The sequence below is a fragment of the Globicephala melas genome, chromosome 4 (assembly GCF_963455315.2).
Source record: "Globicephala melas chromosome 4, mGloMel1.2, whole genome shotgun sequence".
Lineage (NCBI taxonomy): Eukaryota > Metazoa > Chordata > Mammalia > Artiodactyla > Delphinidae > Globicephala > Globicephala melas.
In genome coordinates, this window is record NC_083317.1 from 45,734,978 (window position 1) to 45,753,835 (window position 18,858).

Genomic DNA, 18,858 nt, shown 5'->3' on the forward strand with positions numbered 1-18,858 from the left:
ACTGAGTCATACTCAGCTGGTTGCTTTACCAAACTGCTTTCCCAAGGGCCTATATAGTTGATTAGTTTACTAGGATCAGGACTTGGAAACGACTAGGCCTGACTAAATAGACTATTTACCCAAGAGAGGCTATAATTAAGAAACATATTAAAAAAATATTTAATCTAGAGAGTTAACAGTGAGATAACAATTAAAAGTACGAATGCCATTTTATACCTATTAAATGAGCAGAAAACAAAAAATTTTAGTACCCAATGCTGCTAAGAATAGGATGAAATAGAAATGTTTATACTTTGTGTGTAGCAATATACTTGTAAAGCCCGTTTAGAAGCTGATTTTGAGAGCTACGAAGATAATTCCCATCCTTTGATGCCAATCCAAGGAATGCAGTAAAGTAGTCGGAAGGAAAATCAGTTGATCCAATTTTTGATCACAAAGAAAACCTTGATAATTCTGGATCCAATGTTTATTTTTAGGTCCCTGATGCTTTTGAGACTTCTTAGAGAGGACATGGTGCATTATACGGAGTGAATCTTGTGGCTTCGACTGAACTGCCCCTGAACTCATGACTCTGGGAATACACACTTGACTTTAGTCAACAGCCCGTTTCTTATAAAGGAAAAATCTACACGGACGAGCATTTCTGTGGAAGAGCCAGCCAGAGAGAGTGCCCCACTTGAGACACGACAGTTTCCATGACTTAACTTGTGTCTCTATCAGATCATGAGCTCAGTGAGGTCTCAGTTTCTCATCTGTGAAATGAAGAACCTGGACCAGATTAGGAGCTGGTTTGCAGACATTTTTTGGATAGCCCATATGGTGTATTAAAGTGGAAAATTTCACAGGAAAATCTGAATTTTTCTCTTGAAAAATCAGAAAATCTGGCAATACCAGGCTCAAGTTGTCTTATAAGAAGTCTTGACCTGACCAGCCTCTGCCCCCAGAGGAGCATATAGCCTGTAGTTGCCACAGTCTCTGCCACTCCCTTTGTTATTTGCAGTAGCAGTTGAATTGGCAATCTCTAGGACCCTCTTGGCTTCTACATTAGGTTCCTGGATGTGCTGGTAAATGTTTAAGTGGCTCCCCTGGAAAAAAAAAAGCCCTATTTGTAGTGTTTGTTGATTTCCATGATGTAAATACTGCCACCATAGCTGATTTCAAGCTACAGATATGACAGAGGTGTGTGTAGCCCATAGTGTAGTATAGTATAGTAAAGTATAGTTTTGTGTATTATAGTATACTACAGTTTATAGGATAGTATAGTACAGTATAGCGTAGTATTTCTACCAGACATAAATAGATATAAATAATGGAGAATAGACAATAGCGACATGTAGTAAAGTAGTTAGGAAGTGGTGAGTTTTAAGTATTTATTACCTTCGTTTTAAAAATAATTTATTTAATTGTATATTTATATAATTTAATTTTTAATAATGCTTATATTTAACAGCCTTAAAATTTAACAATTGGCTCTTGCAAGCCATTTTGCACAGACATTGGCACTCTGCTGATTATTCTTAAAGCCAGAGACAGTGTGTTGTTCTTAACTCTCAACCCAGTACTTGTCATAAAAAAGGCACTCAGTACGATTGTTGAAAGAATGAATAAATACTCAGTGAGTCTAGATGCCTAATCCCCTTTGCATCCCTTGAGAGCCAAATCTCTCCCCTAGGCAAAACAGGAACATTTTCCCCTGCCATACTTAATTTATTCACCAACTCCTCCTCTCCCCCATTTTGTCTTTAAGAAATAAAGGAAATGTTTGGATGAAAGATTTTTAAAATACTTAGAGAAAAAAGGGAATCTTTGGGCAAAAAGTAAGATTATATTCTGAATGAAAAAGGATAATAGGAAAGGATTTAAGGGCCTGATTGTAGGAAAACTGGCTCAAAATAATGTACATAAATGTGAGTTAATATATAAAGATATACTTCCTAATTTTCAAAGAGAGATCAGGCCTTTCTTCCATGTTCATTCTATTAGTTCTCTTGCATTATGACAGAGTGGATTGTTCATTCATTCATTACTTACTTATTTAATTACCGATAATCAGATTGTGTGTAGGGCAAAGAACCTCACAGCATTTATTCATATATTAAGGTCTAATGTATCCTCGGCTCTTTACTCTAGAAACTATCCTATACAGTAATTTCAGTATTTTTGTCAAAATGCCTTAAAATCTTCATGAGAGAGTGCTGAGCGACAGCTCAGAAACAGGCTGGCTGAATTATTCTCTTCACTGGGGAAAATGCCTGACTCTCATCCTAAGTGGCTGCTTCTGAACTAGGGTCTATGTTTTACGCAATCCCTAGTGTCCTAGAGGATTTTTCTTTGAAGAACAAAAGAAGCAGATATAAATTTTAATGAATCATGTTGTAGCTTATCGCTGAAAGGGGTACCTCACTTAGGTTATAGAGAACTGAAAACAAACATGCTTGGCCCCAGGGAGTAGGAAGCCCGGGGTTATCTCTTCATTTAAATAGATTCTAAAAATGAGACACCTATCATAAGAGAGAAATTCCCACCCCACCACAAAGAACAGATGTTCTCCTCTTGTCCCTTAAATGACACTTAAAAAATACACATGGTAGGTTTTTCTGCAGCAACTCTTCCACCGAGAGTGTGCTGGTGAGATTGATGAGTTCCTATGACCATCTCCCTTCTTATCTGCACATCCACCAAACAAACTGGACAAACTTCCTATTGTTTGAGTTGTAGATGATATTTTAAGCAGTCTCTATTTGTTTCAATATTAGATAAAATATACTACTAAAATATACTAGATGTTATAAGCAATCTGAAAAAACATACAGTTTGGTTGTATAGCCCCACATTTCCCAAATATTGCTTGCCCAATTGCCTTGAAGAAGACTCAAAGTGTTCAAACTGGGCAAGATTTCATAGCATCTCAGATCTGCGTGTGGGAGCAGAAGCCTGGAAGGGAAGTGTGGGAGGTGGTCCTTGATTTTTAAGAGCAGAGCAGGAATTAGGTATCTAGTGACCTCTCCTCCCCTCCCCCCATACCTCTTTTGGTTTTGGTCATTAAACCTGAGGCTTCAGAAGGATTTATTAAATTTTTATGTTCTTTCCTGATGTTATAGTGAGTGCTTCATAAATATCCAAGATGTGAGGGCAATCTGGCTGAAACAAAAGTTACCTCACTGATCGCTAAGGTTGGCTGGGTGATATCACTCACCTTTATTCCTCAATTTCTCCTACTGGGTCTTTTTGGGAATCTTGTGCTTGGTGAAAAGGAAAGACTTTCCCTACAACAGGAGGTCATTTCTTGGTTATTAAAGGGTAGTAGGGTAACTAATCGTTCTAGTTTGTCTGCGACTGAGGGGGTTCCTGGGACTTCTAGTGCTAAAAACCATGGAACCCCAGGCAAATCAGGATGAACTGGTCATTCTAGTAGAGAGCTATGCCGCTTCACTAGCAGGTCCAAACATACTCTGATTATTGATAAGATAATAATGATGATGTATTGACATTCAGGATGATATTTCAAAGATGATTTTCAAAATGGAAAATGAATTTTAAAAAACAACAAATGGCTTTAATGTCTTTCAGTACTGTCTCATCGATATACAGAACTATACACTCAGCAAGTACTTGACATTAGAAATTGGTGCTTAGACTAATTTCTACTCAAAAAATTTTGAAGGAACATTAAACTCATGTTGTTATTGATAATAAATGCATTACTCATTGGAGAAATACAATCCTTGAAAGAAGATTCATACATGAGCCCTTTAACTGTTTTCTCCAAAAATAAGCAAGCAAATGCCAGCAGAAACCCCAGATTCTTCTCTTTCTATGCTAATTAGGGGTGATTTATTTTGATGGTTGAATGCTATCTCTAGAGACAATCACTGCCACAAATACGTGCTACCATTAAAGATATAGTTCTGAGGCAGGTGGTGAGAGAAACTGGGACTACACTATGGATATCTTACCGGGTCGGCTTCACTGAAGAGAAGCAGCGCTGGTGGGGCTTCTTGATTTCACCAGCAGCACAAGCATTTGACATCAGTGCCATCCAGATGCAGGTGAAGAAGACCAACTGGGAAGCCGGGATCACCTCTGCCGAAAGAAAGGAATGTAGATGGATGCAACCAACGCTGTTACCAATATTGCTTCTTCACGTGTCTTTTAAAAAGTAATTAGAGGGGCTTCCCTGGTGGCGCAGTGGTTGAGGGTCTGCCTGCCGATGCAGGGGACACTGGTTCGAGCCCTGGTCTGGGAGGATCCCACATGCCGCAGGGCAACTAGTCCCGTGAGCCACAACTACTGAGCCTGCGCGTCTGGAGCCTGTGCTCCGCAACGAGAGGCCGCGATAGTTAAGAGGCCTGTGCACCGCAATGAAGAGGGGCCCCCGCTTGCCACTAGAGAAAGCCCTCGCACAGAAACGAAGACCCAACACAGCAAAAATAAATAAATTAATTAATAAACTCCTACCCCCAACATCTTCTAAAAAAAAAAAAAAGAATTGAGATAATGTAAATCAGACATCAGCAATCAAAATCTAGTGAGAAAAGGGTGGGAAGAGCAAATGTGAGATGAGGTGGCAGGAGTGAGTCACTAAAAAAAAAAAAAAAGTAATTAGAGTGCCAGGTAAAAAGGTATCAAGGAAAAAAGAGAGACATTGTTTTCAATGCTGTGTCTTTTGTTTTAGTAGGTTAAATGGATTGACATCATTTACAGGCAAACATCTGTCCCAATCACCAGCAATTTAAGAAAAACAAAGCAGATTTTTTCATTTTGTTTCCATCCTTTAGTCCCTCTTTCCAGGGAAGGTTCTTAGTGGGATGCTCGATCCCCTACTCAATAAACTCCCAGCTGCAGTCCTCCGCAGACAAAGAAGTGAGATTAGGCATTAAGTCCCCTTAATCCAACACAATATCATTTGAATATATTTAATGACTCAGCAAAATAATATGCTTAATGAGAATAAAGATGATTAGTTTAATTTTAGTTATAGTTTTAAAGATCCTTTCCTTTATCTCATGGCTGTTTTTTTAATCCAGAAAGGAATCTTTCCCTCTCCAAATGCGTACAGATTGCCAGGATACAAACAAACTTAAATTATTATTTTATCAAATAAATAACCATATTTTAAGATGATGGTTTATTCCATTGATATAAAAAGTAGTTCAATTTAAGGTTTAATGGGGTAAGCAGCCAGATAAATAAAAAAAGAAATTAGTCTTGGGCAGTGGGTAAGGAATTAAATTATGGCCACATCAGCTCCTAAAGGTACTTTGCACACATCGAGTAGAAATACTCCCTCCATGTATGCAAAGTACCAGTGAATGGGCAGGTTAGTGAAATTCAGTTTCTCCAACTGAAAAAGCACAGGGTGAGCAATCCAGTGACAGCTGACCTGTTTACTAGGACTTAAGAAGAATGCTGTTTTCTTCCCAGGGATATACTGTGAAGGAATTCTTAAATTTTCTCGAATTGACTTGTCTCCTTGACACCTCATATCCTGTGTTATTGCTTGATGGTGTTAATTTATTTTGATTTGGGTTATCTCTTCTCTTGGCCCATGCATCTCCTCCTATGTTTCTTTGGCATGTCTTTCCTCTTTAAAATATGTGTTTAATATAAAATATTACAAATATTAAAATATTACAAATATACAGAATGATGTAATAAATACCTCTCTCTTGATCCCCTATTTAGTGTTTATCATTGTATATAGTTATACTATTATGTATATTATGTACAGATTTTTTACATATTTCAGAAAGTTTAATAAAAATGGTGTTAAATTATACTTTTACCTCTGCAACATACTTTTCCTCTCCACATTATGCTTAGATTTATTGTGTTGATAGTTGCAGTCCTAGTTAATTTTTGAGTGCCATATAGTATCTCACCGTGTAGATAACTAACATTTTATTTATTCTTTTGCTGATGGGCATTATTTCTTATTTTTCAATGATAAACAATCTATTATAAGCAAACCTGCAGTGAATTTTTGTCAATATTTTCTTGCTCTCATACATAACAGTTTCTCTAGGGTAAGTACCTAGGAGTAAAACTTCTAGGCCGAACAATTTTCACATCTTCAAATTTATAGGAGACTACCATAATGGTCCTAAACATGACTGTACCAATTTACAGCCCCATTAGAAGTGAATGAGAGCCCTCATTGCTTAAAATTTTTTTTAACATTAATATTATCAGGCTTTTAAATGTTACCCAATCCAAGCAATGTTGTAGTTTTAAGTTTAATGTCCCTAATGGCTAGAGAAATTTGAGCATTTTTTTTCCATGTCTTTCTGGGCCAGTAAGCTTTCCTCTTCTGCAAAGAACCAGTCAATAGAAGAAATGTGAGGAAAGTTGCTGGTCTTAAGCTACTTCTGGAGGATGCCACCATGGTCAAAGTTTGTTTTCTACCCTAGTGATCTCATGAGATCCAGGGCCCTGACACTTGACCCGAGCACTCTCTGCTACCTGGGCCTGTTCTCTTCATTAAGTACCAGGATCTACACCAACATTTCCCAAAGTAGTTCTTGGCTACACTGGAGATGTTTTGTGAAAAAACGTTCTGTGCCAAGTGAGTCTGGGAAACACTATACAAAAAAAATTTTTTTGTGTGGCTGTTTACCAATAAAATTTGTTTGTTGACATTTGAATTTCATAGAGTTTTCATGTATCATGAAATCTTCTTCTCTTTTCTCCCCCGATTAAACACTGTAAAAACCATTTGGTGGGATGGATACAGCCCACGGGGCATAATTTGCCAACTGTGAGTCCCCAGTCTAGGTTGGGGATTCACAGTTCACATCACACGGTTCAGTGAAAATGCTCTCCTCCTTCAGCAATGGGGAGGATGTGAGTCCAATGGTCTAGCCTCAGTGCTTATCTTACTAGATCTGCTGGCAACAGTGACACACCTGAGCTCTCCCTACTTGAAATATTTTCTTCACCTGCCCTCTGGGATACTGGACTTGCCTGTTTTCCTCTTACATCTTCCTCATTCCTGCTCGGTTCTATTATCTTATCTCCCTTCCTCTAACAGATTTCGCAGTACTCGAATGGCCCTATGCTTGGCACTACAGTACTTTAGTACTCTTCTTTCCTACCAACTCACTCATTTTGTGATCTCAGCCAGTCTCAAGGCTTTAAGAACCGTACATACACTCCCAAATTATATAATCAGTCCAGGCTTTTCTCGCAGAATTCCATCTCATATTCCTATGGTCTCAATATTTGTGTCCCCCAAATACAAATGCTGAAATCTTAACCCTCAAAGGTGATGGTTTTAGTAGGTGGAGGCTTTGGGAGGTGATTAGGATGAAGCCCTCAAAAATGGGATGAATGGTCTCATAAAAGAGGCTCCAGAAAGATCTCTCACCCCTTCCACCATGTGAGGATAAAACAAGAAGTCTGCAACCTGGAACACAGCCCTCGTCTGACCAAACTGTCACCCTGATCTTGGACATGAACTGTGAGAAATAAATTTCTGTTGTTTATAAACTGCCCAGTGTGTGGTATAGTGTGATAGCGGCCCAAACAGACTAAGACGCATATCCAACTGCCTGCTTACTTGGATGTCTGATAAGTATCTCAAGCTCAACATGTCCAAAAGTAAGTTTGTTAATATCACTCCCCCCAGCCCACCAACAGCCTTCTCTATCTCAACTGATAACAACACTGTCCGTTCTTGACTCCTGTCTCTGACATTCCTTGTCCAGTCCACCTTAAAAATACAACCAGGATCCAAGTGCTTCTCACCAGCATCTCAGCTACTACCCTGGCCTTTTAGTCATCATCATCTGTTGCTTGAATTATTGCGGTGGTGGCCTGTCTCCTTGCTTGTTCCCTTGCCTTGTTTCAGTTAATGCTCAACACAGCCACCAGCGATCCTTTAAAAATATAAGTCAGGTCAAGTAACTCCTCTCTTCAAAACTCTGCAATGGCTTCTCCTTTTCTTCAATTTGAAAAGTCTTTACAAAGGCTAGGAAAGCCTTACCTAATCTACAGTTCCCTCCTCTTCCTTGCCTTCTCCACTGTTCCCTCCCCCACCACTGGCTGTAGAAATACTGGCCTCTGTGGTTCCTGGAACACACCAAACACACTCCCACAGCAGGGTCTTTGCACAGATTGTCACACTTGCCTGACCCACCCATCATATAGATTGTGACCCACCCAAGGATCTATATGACTAACTCCTTTAACAAATTTAAATCTTTGCTCAAATATCGTTTATTCAATGAAGTATACCCTAACCCCCCTTTAAAAAATGCAGTATGCTCCCTTTCCTTCAAACACGTGTTACCAATCTACCATATACTCCACTTAGCATGTTTTATACAATTTACTTATTATAGTTATTATTCATTCTCTGTCTAATCATGCTAGAATGTAAGCTTTACAAGGAAGCATTCTTTGTCTGTTTTGTTCCCTGGGGTATCCTAAACACTTGTAACCATTTTTGGCATATAATCAGTGTTTAATAAATATTTGTTACATTAAAAGCATCAGAAAAAATCCTGTTTAGTTCTGCTGAATTGTGTGTTTCCCAAGCTAGGTTGACCTCAGATCTCCATAAAAAAAAAAAAAATCCACCAGACTTACTAATATTCCTCAAAAAAAGTGCTCTTCCAGAGCACCCAGTTTGGGAAATTCTGATTTATCAGTTAATCTGTGCTTTACAAATCCTCCGTATCAAAATTCTATGTCCTAGCATCTCATGACTACTTTTTTCTTTTTAACATCTTTATTGGAGTATAATTGCTTTACCATGGTGTGTTACTTTCTGCTTTATACCAAAGTGAACCAGCTATACATATACATATATCCCTATATCTCTTCCCTCTTGCATCTCCCTCCCACTCTCTCTAACCCACCCCTCTAGGTGGTCACAAAGCACCGAGCTGATCCCCCTGTGCTATGCGGCTGCTTCCCACTAGATATCGGTTTTACATTTGGTAGTGTATATATGTCCATGCCACTCTCTCACTTTGTCCCAGCTTACTCTTCCCTCTCCCCATGTCCTCAAGTCCATTCTCTAGTAGGTCTGCATCTTTATTCCTGTCCTGCGCCTAGGCTCTTCATGACTTTTTTCTTTTTTTGATTCCATATATGTCTGTTAACATATTTTTTTTTCTCTTTCTGAGTTACTTCACTCTGTAATGACAGACTCTAGGTCCATCCACCTCATTACAAATAACTCAATTTCGTTTCTTATTATGGCTGAGTAATATTCCATTTGTATATACGTGCCACATCTTCTTTATCCATTCATCTGTTGATGGACAATTAAGTTGTTTCCATGTCCTGGCTATTGTAAATAGAGCTGCAATGAACATTGTGGTACATGTCTTTTTGAATTATGGTTTTCTCAGGGTATATGCCCAGTAGTGGGATTGCTGGGTCGGATGGTAGTTCTATTTTCAGTTCTTTAAGGAACCTCCATCCTGTTCTCCATAGTGGCTGTATCAATTTACATTCCCACTAACAGTGCAAGAGGGTTCCCTTTTCTCCACACCCTCTCCAGCATTTATTGCTTTTAGATTTTTTGATGATGGCCATTCTGATTGGTGTGAGATGATACCTCAATGTAGCTTAGATCTGTATTTCTTTAATGATTAATGATGTTGAGCATTCTTTCATGTGTTTGTTGGCAATGTGTATATCTTCTTTGGAGAAATGTCTATTTAGGTCTTCTGCCCATTTTTGGATTGGGTTGTTTGTTTTTTGATATTGAGCTGCATGAGCTGCTTGTAAATTTTGCAGATTAATTCTTTGTCAGTTGCTTCATTTTCAAATATTTTCTCCCATTCTGAGGGGTGTCTTTTTGTCTTGTTTATGTTTTCCTTTACTATGCAAAAGCTTTTAAATTTCATTAGGTCCCATTTGTTTATTTTTGTTTTTATTTCCATTACTCTGGGAGGTGGGTCAAAAAGGATCTTGCTGTGATTTATGTCATAGAGTGTTCTGCCGATGTTTTCTCCTAAGAGTTTTATAGTGGCGGGCCTTACATTTAGGTTTTTAATCCATTTTGAGTTTATTTTTGTGTATGGTGTTAGGGAGTGTTCTAATTTCATTGTTTTACATGTAGCTGTCCAGTTTTCCTAGCACTACTTATTGAAGAGGCTGTCTTTTCTCCATTGTATATTCTTGCCTCCTTAATCAAAAATAAGGTGACCGTATGTGTGTGGGTTTATCTTTGGGCTTTCTATCTTGTTCCCTTGATCTACATTTCTGTTTTTGTGCCAGTACCATACTGTCTTGATTACTGTACCTTTGTAGAATGGTCTGAAGTCCAGGAGCTGATTCCTCCAGCTCTGTTTTTCTTTCCCAAGATTGCTTTGGCTATTCGGGGTTTTGTGAGTTTCCATACAAATTGTGAAATTTTTTGTTCTAGTTCTGTGAAAAATGCCAGTGGTAGTTTGATAGGGATTGCATTGAATTTGTAGATTGCTTTGGGTAGTAGAGTCATTTTCACAATGTTGATTCTTCCAATCCAAGAACATGGTATATCTCTCCATCTGTTTCTATCATCTTTAATTTCTTTCATCAGGGTCTTATAGTTTTCTGGATACAGGTCTTTTGTCTCCTTAGGTAGGTTTATTCCTAGGTATTTTATTCTTTTTGTTGCAATGGTAAATGGGAGTGTTTCCTGAATTTCTCTTTCAGATTTTTCATCATTAGTGTATAGGAATGCAAGAGATTTCTGTGCATTAATTTTGCATCCTGCTACTTTACCAAATTCATTGATTAGCTCTAGTAGTTTTCTGGTAGCATCTTTAGGATTCTCTATGTATAAGATCATGTCATCTACAAACAGTGACAGCTTTACTTCTTATTTTCCAATTTGGTTTCCTTTTATTTCCTTTTCTTCTCTGATTGCTGTGGCTAAAACTTCCAAAACTATGTTGAATAATAGTGGTGAGAGTGGACAAGCTTGTCTTGTTCCTGATCTTAGTGGAAATAGTCTCAGTTTTTCACCATTGAGGACGATGTTGGCTGTGGATTTGTCTTATATGGCTTTTATTATGTTGAGGTGAGTTCCCTCAATGCCTACTTTCTGGAGGGTTTTTATCATAAATGGGTGTTGAATTTGGTCAAAAGTTTTTCTGCATCTATTGAGATGATCATATGGTTTTTAATCTGCAATTTGTTAATATGGTTTATCATATTGATTGATTTGCATATATTGAAGAATCCTTGCATTCCTGGGATAAACCCCATTTGATCATGGTGAATGACCCTTTTAATAAGGTCCTGGATTCAGTTTGCTAGTATTTTGTTGAGGATTTTTGCATCTATGTTCATCAGTGATATTGGCCTGTAGTTTTCTTTCTTTGTGACATCTTTGTCTGGTTTTGGTATCAGGGTGATGGTGGCCTCATAGGATGCATTTGGGAGTGTTCCTCCTTCTGCTATATTTTGCAAGAGTTTGAGAAGGATAGATGTTAGCTCTTCTCTAAATGTTTGATAGAATTTGCCTGTGAAGCCATCTCATCCTGGGCTTTTGTTTGTTGGAAGATTTTTAATCACAGTTTCAATTTCAGTGCTTGTGATTGGTCTGTTCATATTTTCTATTTCTTCCTGGTTGAGTCTAAGAAGGTTGTGCTTATCTAAGAATTTGTCCATTTCTTCCAGGTTGTCCATTTTATTGGCATAGAGTTGCTTGTAGTAATCTCTCATGATCCTTTGTATTTCTGCAGTGTCAGTTGTTACTTCTCCTTTTTCATTTCTAATTCTATTGATTTGAATCTTCTCCTTTTTTTTCTTGATGATTCTCACTAATGGTTTATCAATTTTGTTTATCTTCTCAAAGAACCAGCTTTTAGTTTTATTGATCTTTGCTATAGTTTCCTTCATTTCTTTTTCATTTATTTCTGATCTGATCTTTATGATTTCTTTCCTTCTGCCAACTTTGGGGGGTTTTTTTGTTCTTCTTTCTCTAATTACTTTAGGTGTAAGGTTAGGTTGTTTATTTGAGATGTTACTTGTTTCTTAAGGTAGGATTGTATTGCTATAAACTTTCCTCTTAGAACCACTTTTGCTGCATCCCATAGGTTTTGGGTCATTGTGTTTTCATTGTCATTTGTTTCTAGGTATTTTTTGATTTCCTTTTTGATTTCTTCAGTGATCTCTTGGTTCTTAAGTAGTGTATTGTTTAGCCTCCATGTGTTTGTACTTATTACTGATTTTTTCCAGTAATTGATATCTAGTCTCATAGAGTTGTGGTCGGAAAAGATACTTGATATGACTTCAATTTTCTTAAATTTAGCAAGGCTTGATTTGTGACCCAAGATATGACCTATCCTGGAAAATGTTCTATGAGCACTTGAGAAGAAAGTATATCCTGTTGTTTTTGGATGGAATATCCCATAAATATCAATTAAGTCCATATTGTTTAATGTATCATGTAAAGCTTGTGTTTCCTTATCGATTTTCATTTTGGTTGATCTGTCCATTGGTGAAAGTGGAGTGTTAACGTCCCCTACTATGATTGTGTTACTGTTGATTTCCCATTTTATGGCTGTTAGTATTTGCCTTATGTATTGAGGTGCTCCTGTGTTGGGTGCATAAATATTTACAATTATTGTATCTTCTTCTTGGATTTATCCCTTGATCATTATGTAGTGTCCTTCTTTGTTTCTTGTAATAGTCTTTGTTTTAAAGTCTGTTTTGTCTGATATGAGAATTGCTACTCCAGCTTTCTTTTGGTTTCCATTTGCATGGAATATCTTTTTCCATCCCCTCACTTTCAGTCTGTATGTGTCCTTAGGTCTGAAGTGGTTATCTTGTAGACAGCATATATATGGGTCTTTTTTTTGTATCCATTCAGCCAGTCTCTGTTTTTTGTTTGGAGCATTTAATCCATTTACTTTTAAGGTAATTATTGATATGTATGTTCCTATTACCATTTTCTTAATTGTTTTGTGTTTGTTTTTGTAGGTCTTTTCCGTCTCTTGTGTTTCCTGCCTGGAGAAGTTCCTTTCGCATTTGTTGTAAAGCTGGTTTGGTGGTGCTAAATTCTCTTAGCTTTTGCTTGTCTGTAAAGGTTTTAATTTCTCCATCAAATCTGAATTAGATCCTTGCTGTGTAAACTAATCTTGGTTGTAGTATTTTCCCTTTCATCACTTTAAATATGTCCTGCCACTCCCTTCTGGCTTGCAGAGTTTCTGCTGAAAGATCAGCTGTTAACCTTATGGGGATTCCCTTGTATGTTATTTGTTGCTTTTCCTTTGTTGCTTTTAATATTTTTTCTTTGTATCTAATTTTTGATAGTTTGATTAATATGTGTCTTGGTGTGTTTCTCCTTGGATTTATCCTGTATGGGACTCTCTGCATTTCCTGGACTTGATTAACTATTTCCTTTCCCACATTAGGGAAGTTTTCTACTATTATCTCTTCAAATATTTTCTTAGTCACTTTGTTTTTCTCTTCCTCTTCTGGGAGCCCTATAATTCAAATGTTGTCCCAGAGGAATCTGAGGCTGTCCTCAATTCTTTTCATTCTTTTTTCTTTATTCTGCTCTGTAGTAGTTGTTTCCACTATTTTATCTTCCAGATTACTTCTCCGTTCTTCTGCCTCTCTTATTCTGCTATTAATTCCTTCTAGAGAAGTTTTAATTTCATTTATTGCGTTGTTCATCATTGTTTGTTTGCTGTTTAGTTCTCCTAAGTCCTTGTAAAACGTTTCTTGTATTTTCTCCATTGTATTTCCAAGATTTTGGATCATCTTGACTATCATTACTCTGAGTTCTTTTTCAGGTAGACTGCCTATTTCCTCTTCATTAGTTAGGTCTCGTGGGTTTTTATCTTGCTCTTTCATCTGCTGTGTGTTTTTCTGTCTTCTCATTTTGCTTAACTTACTGTGTTTGAGGTCTCCTTTTCTCAGGTTGCAGGCTCATAGTTCACATTGTTTTTGGTGTCTGCCCCCAGTGGCTAAGGTTGGTTCAGTGTGTTGTGTAGGCTTCCTGGTGGAGGGGACTAGTGCCTGTGTTCTGGTGGATGAGGCTGTGGATAAGTGGATAAGTGGATCCACCAGTGCCTGTGTTCTGGTGGATAAGTCTTTCTGGTGGGCAGGTCCACATCTGGTGGTGTGTTTTGGGGTGTCTGTGGCCTTATTGTGATTTTAGGCAGCCTCTCTGCTAATGGGTGGCGTTGTGTTCCTGTCTTGCTAGTTGTTTGGCATAGGGTGTCCAGCACTGTAGCTTGCTGGTCGTTGAATGGAGCTGGGTCTTGGCGGTCAGATGGAGATCTCTGGGAGAGCTTTCACCATTTGATATTACGTGGAGCTGGGAGGTCTCTTGGACCAATGTCATGAACTTGGCTCTCCCACCTCAGAGGCACAGGCCTGATTCCTGGCTGGAGCACCAAGACCCTGACATCCACACGGCTCAGAATAAAAGGGAGAAAAAAAAGAAAGAAAGAAAGAAAAAAAGAAAATAAATTATTAAAATAAAAAATAATTATTGAAAATTAAAAAAATTTAAATAACAAAAAAAGAAAGAAAGAAAGAAGGGAGCAAACACACCAAAAAGGAAATCCACCAATGATAACAAGTGCTAAAATCTATACTAAAACAAACAAACAAACAAAAAATGGACAGACAGAACCCTAGGGCAAATGGTAAAAGCAAAGCTATACAGACAAATCACACACAGAAGCATACACATACACACTCAGAAAAAGAGAAAAGAGAAAAAAATATGTATATATCGTTGCTCCCAAAGTCCACCACCTCATTTTAGGATGATTTGTTGTCTATTCAGGTATTCCACAGATGCGGGGTACATCAAGTTGATTGTGGAGATTTAATCCGCTGCTCCTGAGGCTGCTGGGAGAGATTTTCCTTTCTCTTGTTTGTTCGCACAGCTCCCGGGGTTCAGCTTTGGATTTGGCCCCACCTGTGCATGTAGGTCGCCTGAGGGCGTCTGTTCCTCACTCAGACAGGATGGGGTTAAAGGAGAAGCTGACTCGGGGGTTCTGGCTCACTCAGGCTGGGAGGAGGGAGGGGTACAGAGTGCGGGGCGAGCCTGCAGTGGCAGAGGCCGGCGTGACGTTGCTACAGCCTGAGGCGTGCTGTGCGTTCTCCCGGGGAAATTGTCCCTGGATCACGGGACCCTGGCAGTGGCGGGCTGCACAGGCTCCCAGGAGGGGAGATGCAGATAGTGACCTGTGCTCGCACACAGGATTCTGGGTGGCGGCAGCAGCAGCCATGGAGTCTCATGTCCGTCTCTGGGGTCCGCAATGATAGCCACGGCTCGCGCCCATCTCTGGAGCTTGATTAGGTGGCACTCTTAATCCCCTCTCCTCGCGCACCGTGAAACAAAGAGGCTAGAAAAAGTCTCTTGCCTCTTAGGCAATTCCAGATCTTTTCCCCGCACTCCCTCCCGGCTAGCCGTGGTGCACTAACCCTTTCAGGCTGTGTTCACGCCGCCAACCCCAGTCCTCTCCCTGCGCTCCGACCTCCGAAGCCCGAGCCTCAGCTCCCAGCCCCCGCACGCCCTGGCGGGTGAGCAGACAAGCCTCTCGGGCTGGTGAGTGCTGGTCAGCACCGATCCTCTGTGCGGGAATCTCCCTGCTTTGCCCTCCGCACCCCTGTTGCTGTGCTCTCCTCCATGGCTCCGAAGCTCCCCCCCTCTGCCCCCCCGCAGTCTCCACCCACGAAAGGGCTTCCTAGTGTGTGGAAACCTTTCCTCCTTCACAGCTCCCTCCCACTGGTGCAGGTCCCGTCCCTATTCTTTTGTCTGTGTTTTCTTTTTTCTTTTGCCCTACCCAGGTACATGGGGAGTTTCTTGCCTTTTGGGAGGTCTGAGGTCTTCTGCCAGCGTTCAGTAGATGTTCTGTAGGAGTTGTTCCACGTGTAGATGTGTTTCTGATGTATTTGTGGGGAGGAAGGTGATCTCCGCGTCGTACTCTTCCACCATCTTGAAGCTCCTCTCATGACTACTTTTGATGACTACTAAACTTTTAAGCTCATAATGAAATATTGATAGCTGATGAAGGGTAGGCAAGACAGCAAGCAGGTATTTCTTGTAACAATACTTTGAGCTGAAGGAATGAAGCACTAAAGTAGAATTTCATCCACCTGTCAGGCAGGCAGTGGAGCTATTCTGGGGGACATATGTTTTTCACGAATGTCTGGCAGGTCATATGCGTCCTCACCATCACTTAATCATATCAGCGTGCCCTGCAGAAATGACACACTGTAGAAACACTGCAGAAATGACACAAATCCATCTGACCTCTTCATTGAATCATCTTTGCTAGAACAACTATCCATATCAACGTTAACATTAAGGGAGGAGTAAACGCAGTTTAAAATTTGTTAGTTATGAATTTTAAGTCTGCATAAAAATAAAAATAAGGCGATGGCCTAGGATACAAAGAGTTGGCTCACAGAAGGTCTTGGGGTTTCAATTCAATCACAGTAAGACATCTGTCTCTGTTGTTGCTGAATCTGCTCCTTATCCCTTTAGTGCTTTCTTTGTAAACCCAGTAAGCTTCTCAAGAAAAGAGCGGAAAACCACATCTGTCAAAATTAGAGGGCTTCCCTGGTGGCGCAGTGGTTGGGAGTCCGCCTGCCGATGCAGGGGACGCGGGTTCGTGCCCCGGTCCGGGAGGGTCCCACATGCCGCGGAGCGGCTGGACCCGTGAGCCATGGCCGCTGGGCCTGCGCGTCCGGAGCCTGTGCTCCGCAACGGGAGAGGCCGCAGCAGTGGGAGGCCCGCGTACCGCAAAAAAAAAAAAAAAAAAAAAAAAATTAGAAAGTGGTAACTACCAGGAAACAAAATAATCACAGGGTCCCTGGAGGCTTTGTAAAGGTTGAAGCTCTCCCTCACGTAAATTGCCTCCTGTTCACTCTCCTTCCATTCTGATGACGTCAGCCAGTTTCTATTCCTTTGGCAGGGAGCCAAAGGGAACACTTGGCTAGCAGGGCTGTGTCCTCAATATTCATCTTGGGATATGCAGCTATTTTGCTTACAAAGAGAAAACACAAGGTAAGTGGAGGTCTTATTTATATTGGATCAAGAACATTTGACAACAACAATAACGAATTCCAAGCCTCCACAGATTTCCCCCTGTGTCCGCATGATGCCAAGTAGGCAAAATATCCTAAGTGGGAAATTGTAGAGTCATAGAATGTTGATATGCAAAGATCTTTGGAGATCACTTAGATTACCTACATCCTTCTCTTTTTTTGTATATGGGGAAACTAAGACTGGAGAGAGTAAGCACGCAATTCATTTGCTTTTCTTTTTTTTAACATCTTTATTGAAGTATAATTTCTTTACATTGTTGTGTTAGTTGCTGCTGTATAACAAAGTGAATCAGCTATACGTATACATATAACCCCTTATCCCCTTCCTCTTGCGTCTCCCTGCCACCCTCCCTATCCCACCCCTCCAGCTGGTCACAAAGCAGCGAGCTGATCTTCCTGTGCTATGTGGCTGCTTCCCACTAGCTATCCTTTGGTGCATTGGAAATGCAATATAACATGGCCATGTCAAGAGCAGCCACTAGGAGGCATTTGCTATCCCTCCAAAAACCCTTGCTCTCACTCATAAATGGTGTTTTCTCTTCCGTTTCCCAGAATTACCAGAGCCCCGATAGAGCATCTTTCCAACCCACTGCCCTCTTTCATTCCCCTCCCACTTCATTCCTGAATTACAGAATCAACAGTGATGGGAGCGGGGACTCCACGTTAGTGGAAAGTGGGTGACAGGAATGCAATCTTCATCATAGTGTAATAATACAATATAACCACGAGATGGCAGCACAGACTACACAATATTGTTTAAGCATTCTCTTCCTTATGAAATGAAAACCACAAACTAAATGATTAGCACTTATGATACTGCAAAATTAAATGAAAAGATTAATAATATAATGCCAAGATTCAGGCAAAAAGAAACTCCCTTTTATTCAGGAAAACTCAATTATTTACCTTGCGTGAAGATTGAACACTGAGCATATTTTAAAGCATCTTTTATAGATATAAGAACAGCATCGTTTTATCTCTGGGAACGCTAGGCTATAGAGGTGAACACTGGAAAAAGAAACTTTCCAGAGAAAGACAAATATCATATGATATCACTTATATGTGGAATCTAAAAAGGTGATACAAATGAACTTATTTACATAACAGAAACAGACTCACAGACATAGAAAACAGACCAAAGGGAAAGGGGGGGGGGCGTAAATTAGGAGTTTGGGATTAGCAGGTACAAACTACTATTTATAAAATAGATAAACAACAAGGTCTTACCATATAGTAAAGGGAACTATCTTCAATATTTTGTAATAAACTATAATGGAAAAGAATATGAAAAAAAAGCCTATATATAGGCTGAATCACTTTGCTGTACACCAGAAACTAACACAACATTGTAAATCAACTATACTTCAATAAAAATGAGACTTTCCATCAAAATAAAGTGCGTGTCATGAGTAATGTATTGAAAGGACATGGGATAAGGAGCTAGGAGACAGCTCTGGGTTGGGATGTGGCACTTAACTGTATGATATTTAGAAAGCTTCTTAACCTCTCTGGGCTTCCATTTCCTCTTCTGTATTCATTAGGCAGATGGATTTAGATGATTTCTGAAATCCCTGAGGAGGCAATCGAATATAGTGGTTAAGAATGTGATCTTTGGCAACAGACTTCCTAGGTGCAAATCCTAATTCTTGCACTTACTAGATGTGTGAACATTGGCAATGGCTGGATATTTTTCTCTGAGTCAGCTACTTCATATGTCAATTCGGGATGACATCACTAGGACCTATCTCTTAGGATTATAGTCAGAATTGATGGGATAATACCATGTGTTTAACACAATGTCTAGTACATTGAAAATACAAAATTAACATAATTGTT

General features: G+C 39.5%; 1 protein-coding gene across 1 annotated transcript in view; it reads right to left on the reverse strand.

Moving 5' to 3' along the window:
* The window catches only part of GABRR3 (gamma-aminobutyric acid type A receptor subunit rho3), a 62,600-nt gene that overhangs the window by 35,702 nt on the left and 8,040 nt on the right, over positions 1 to 18,858 (reverse strand). The window contains 1 exon segment of the mRNA XM_070045372.1: positions 3,957 to 4,083. Coding sequence (XP_069901473.1) covers positions 3,957 to 4,083 — 127 coding nt within the window.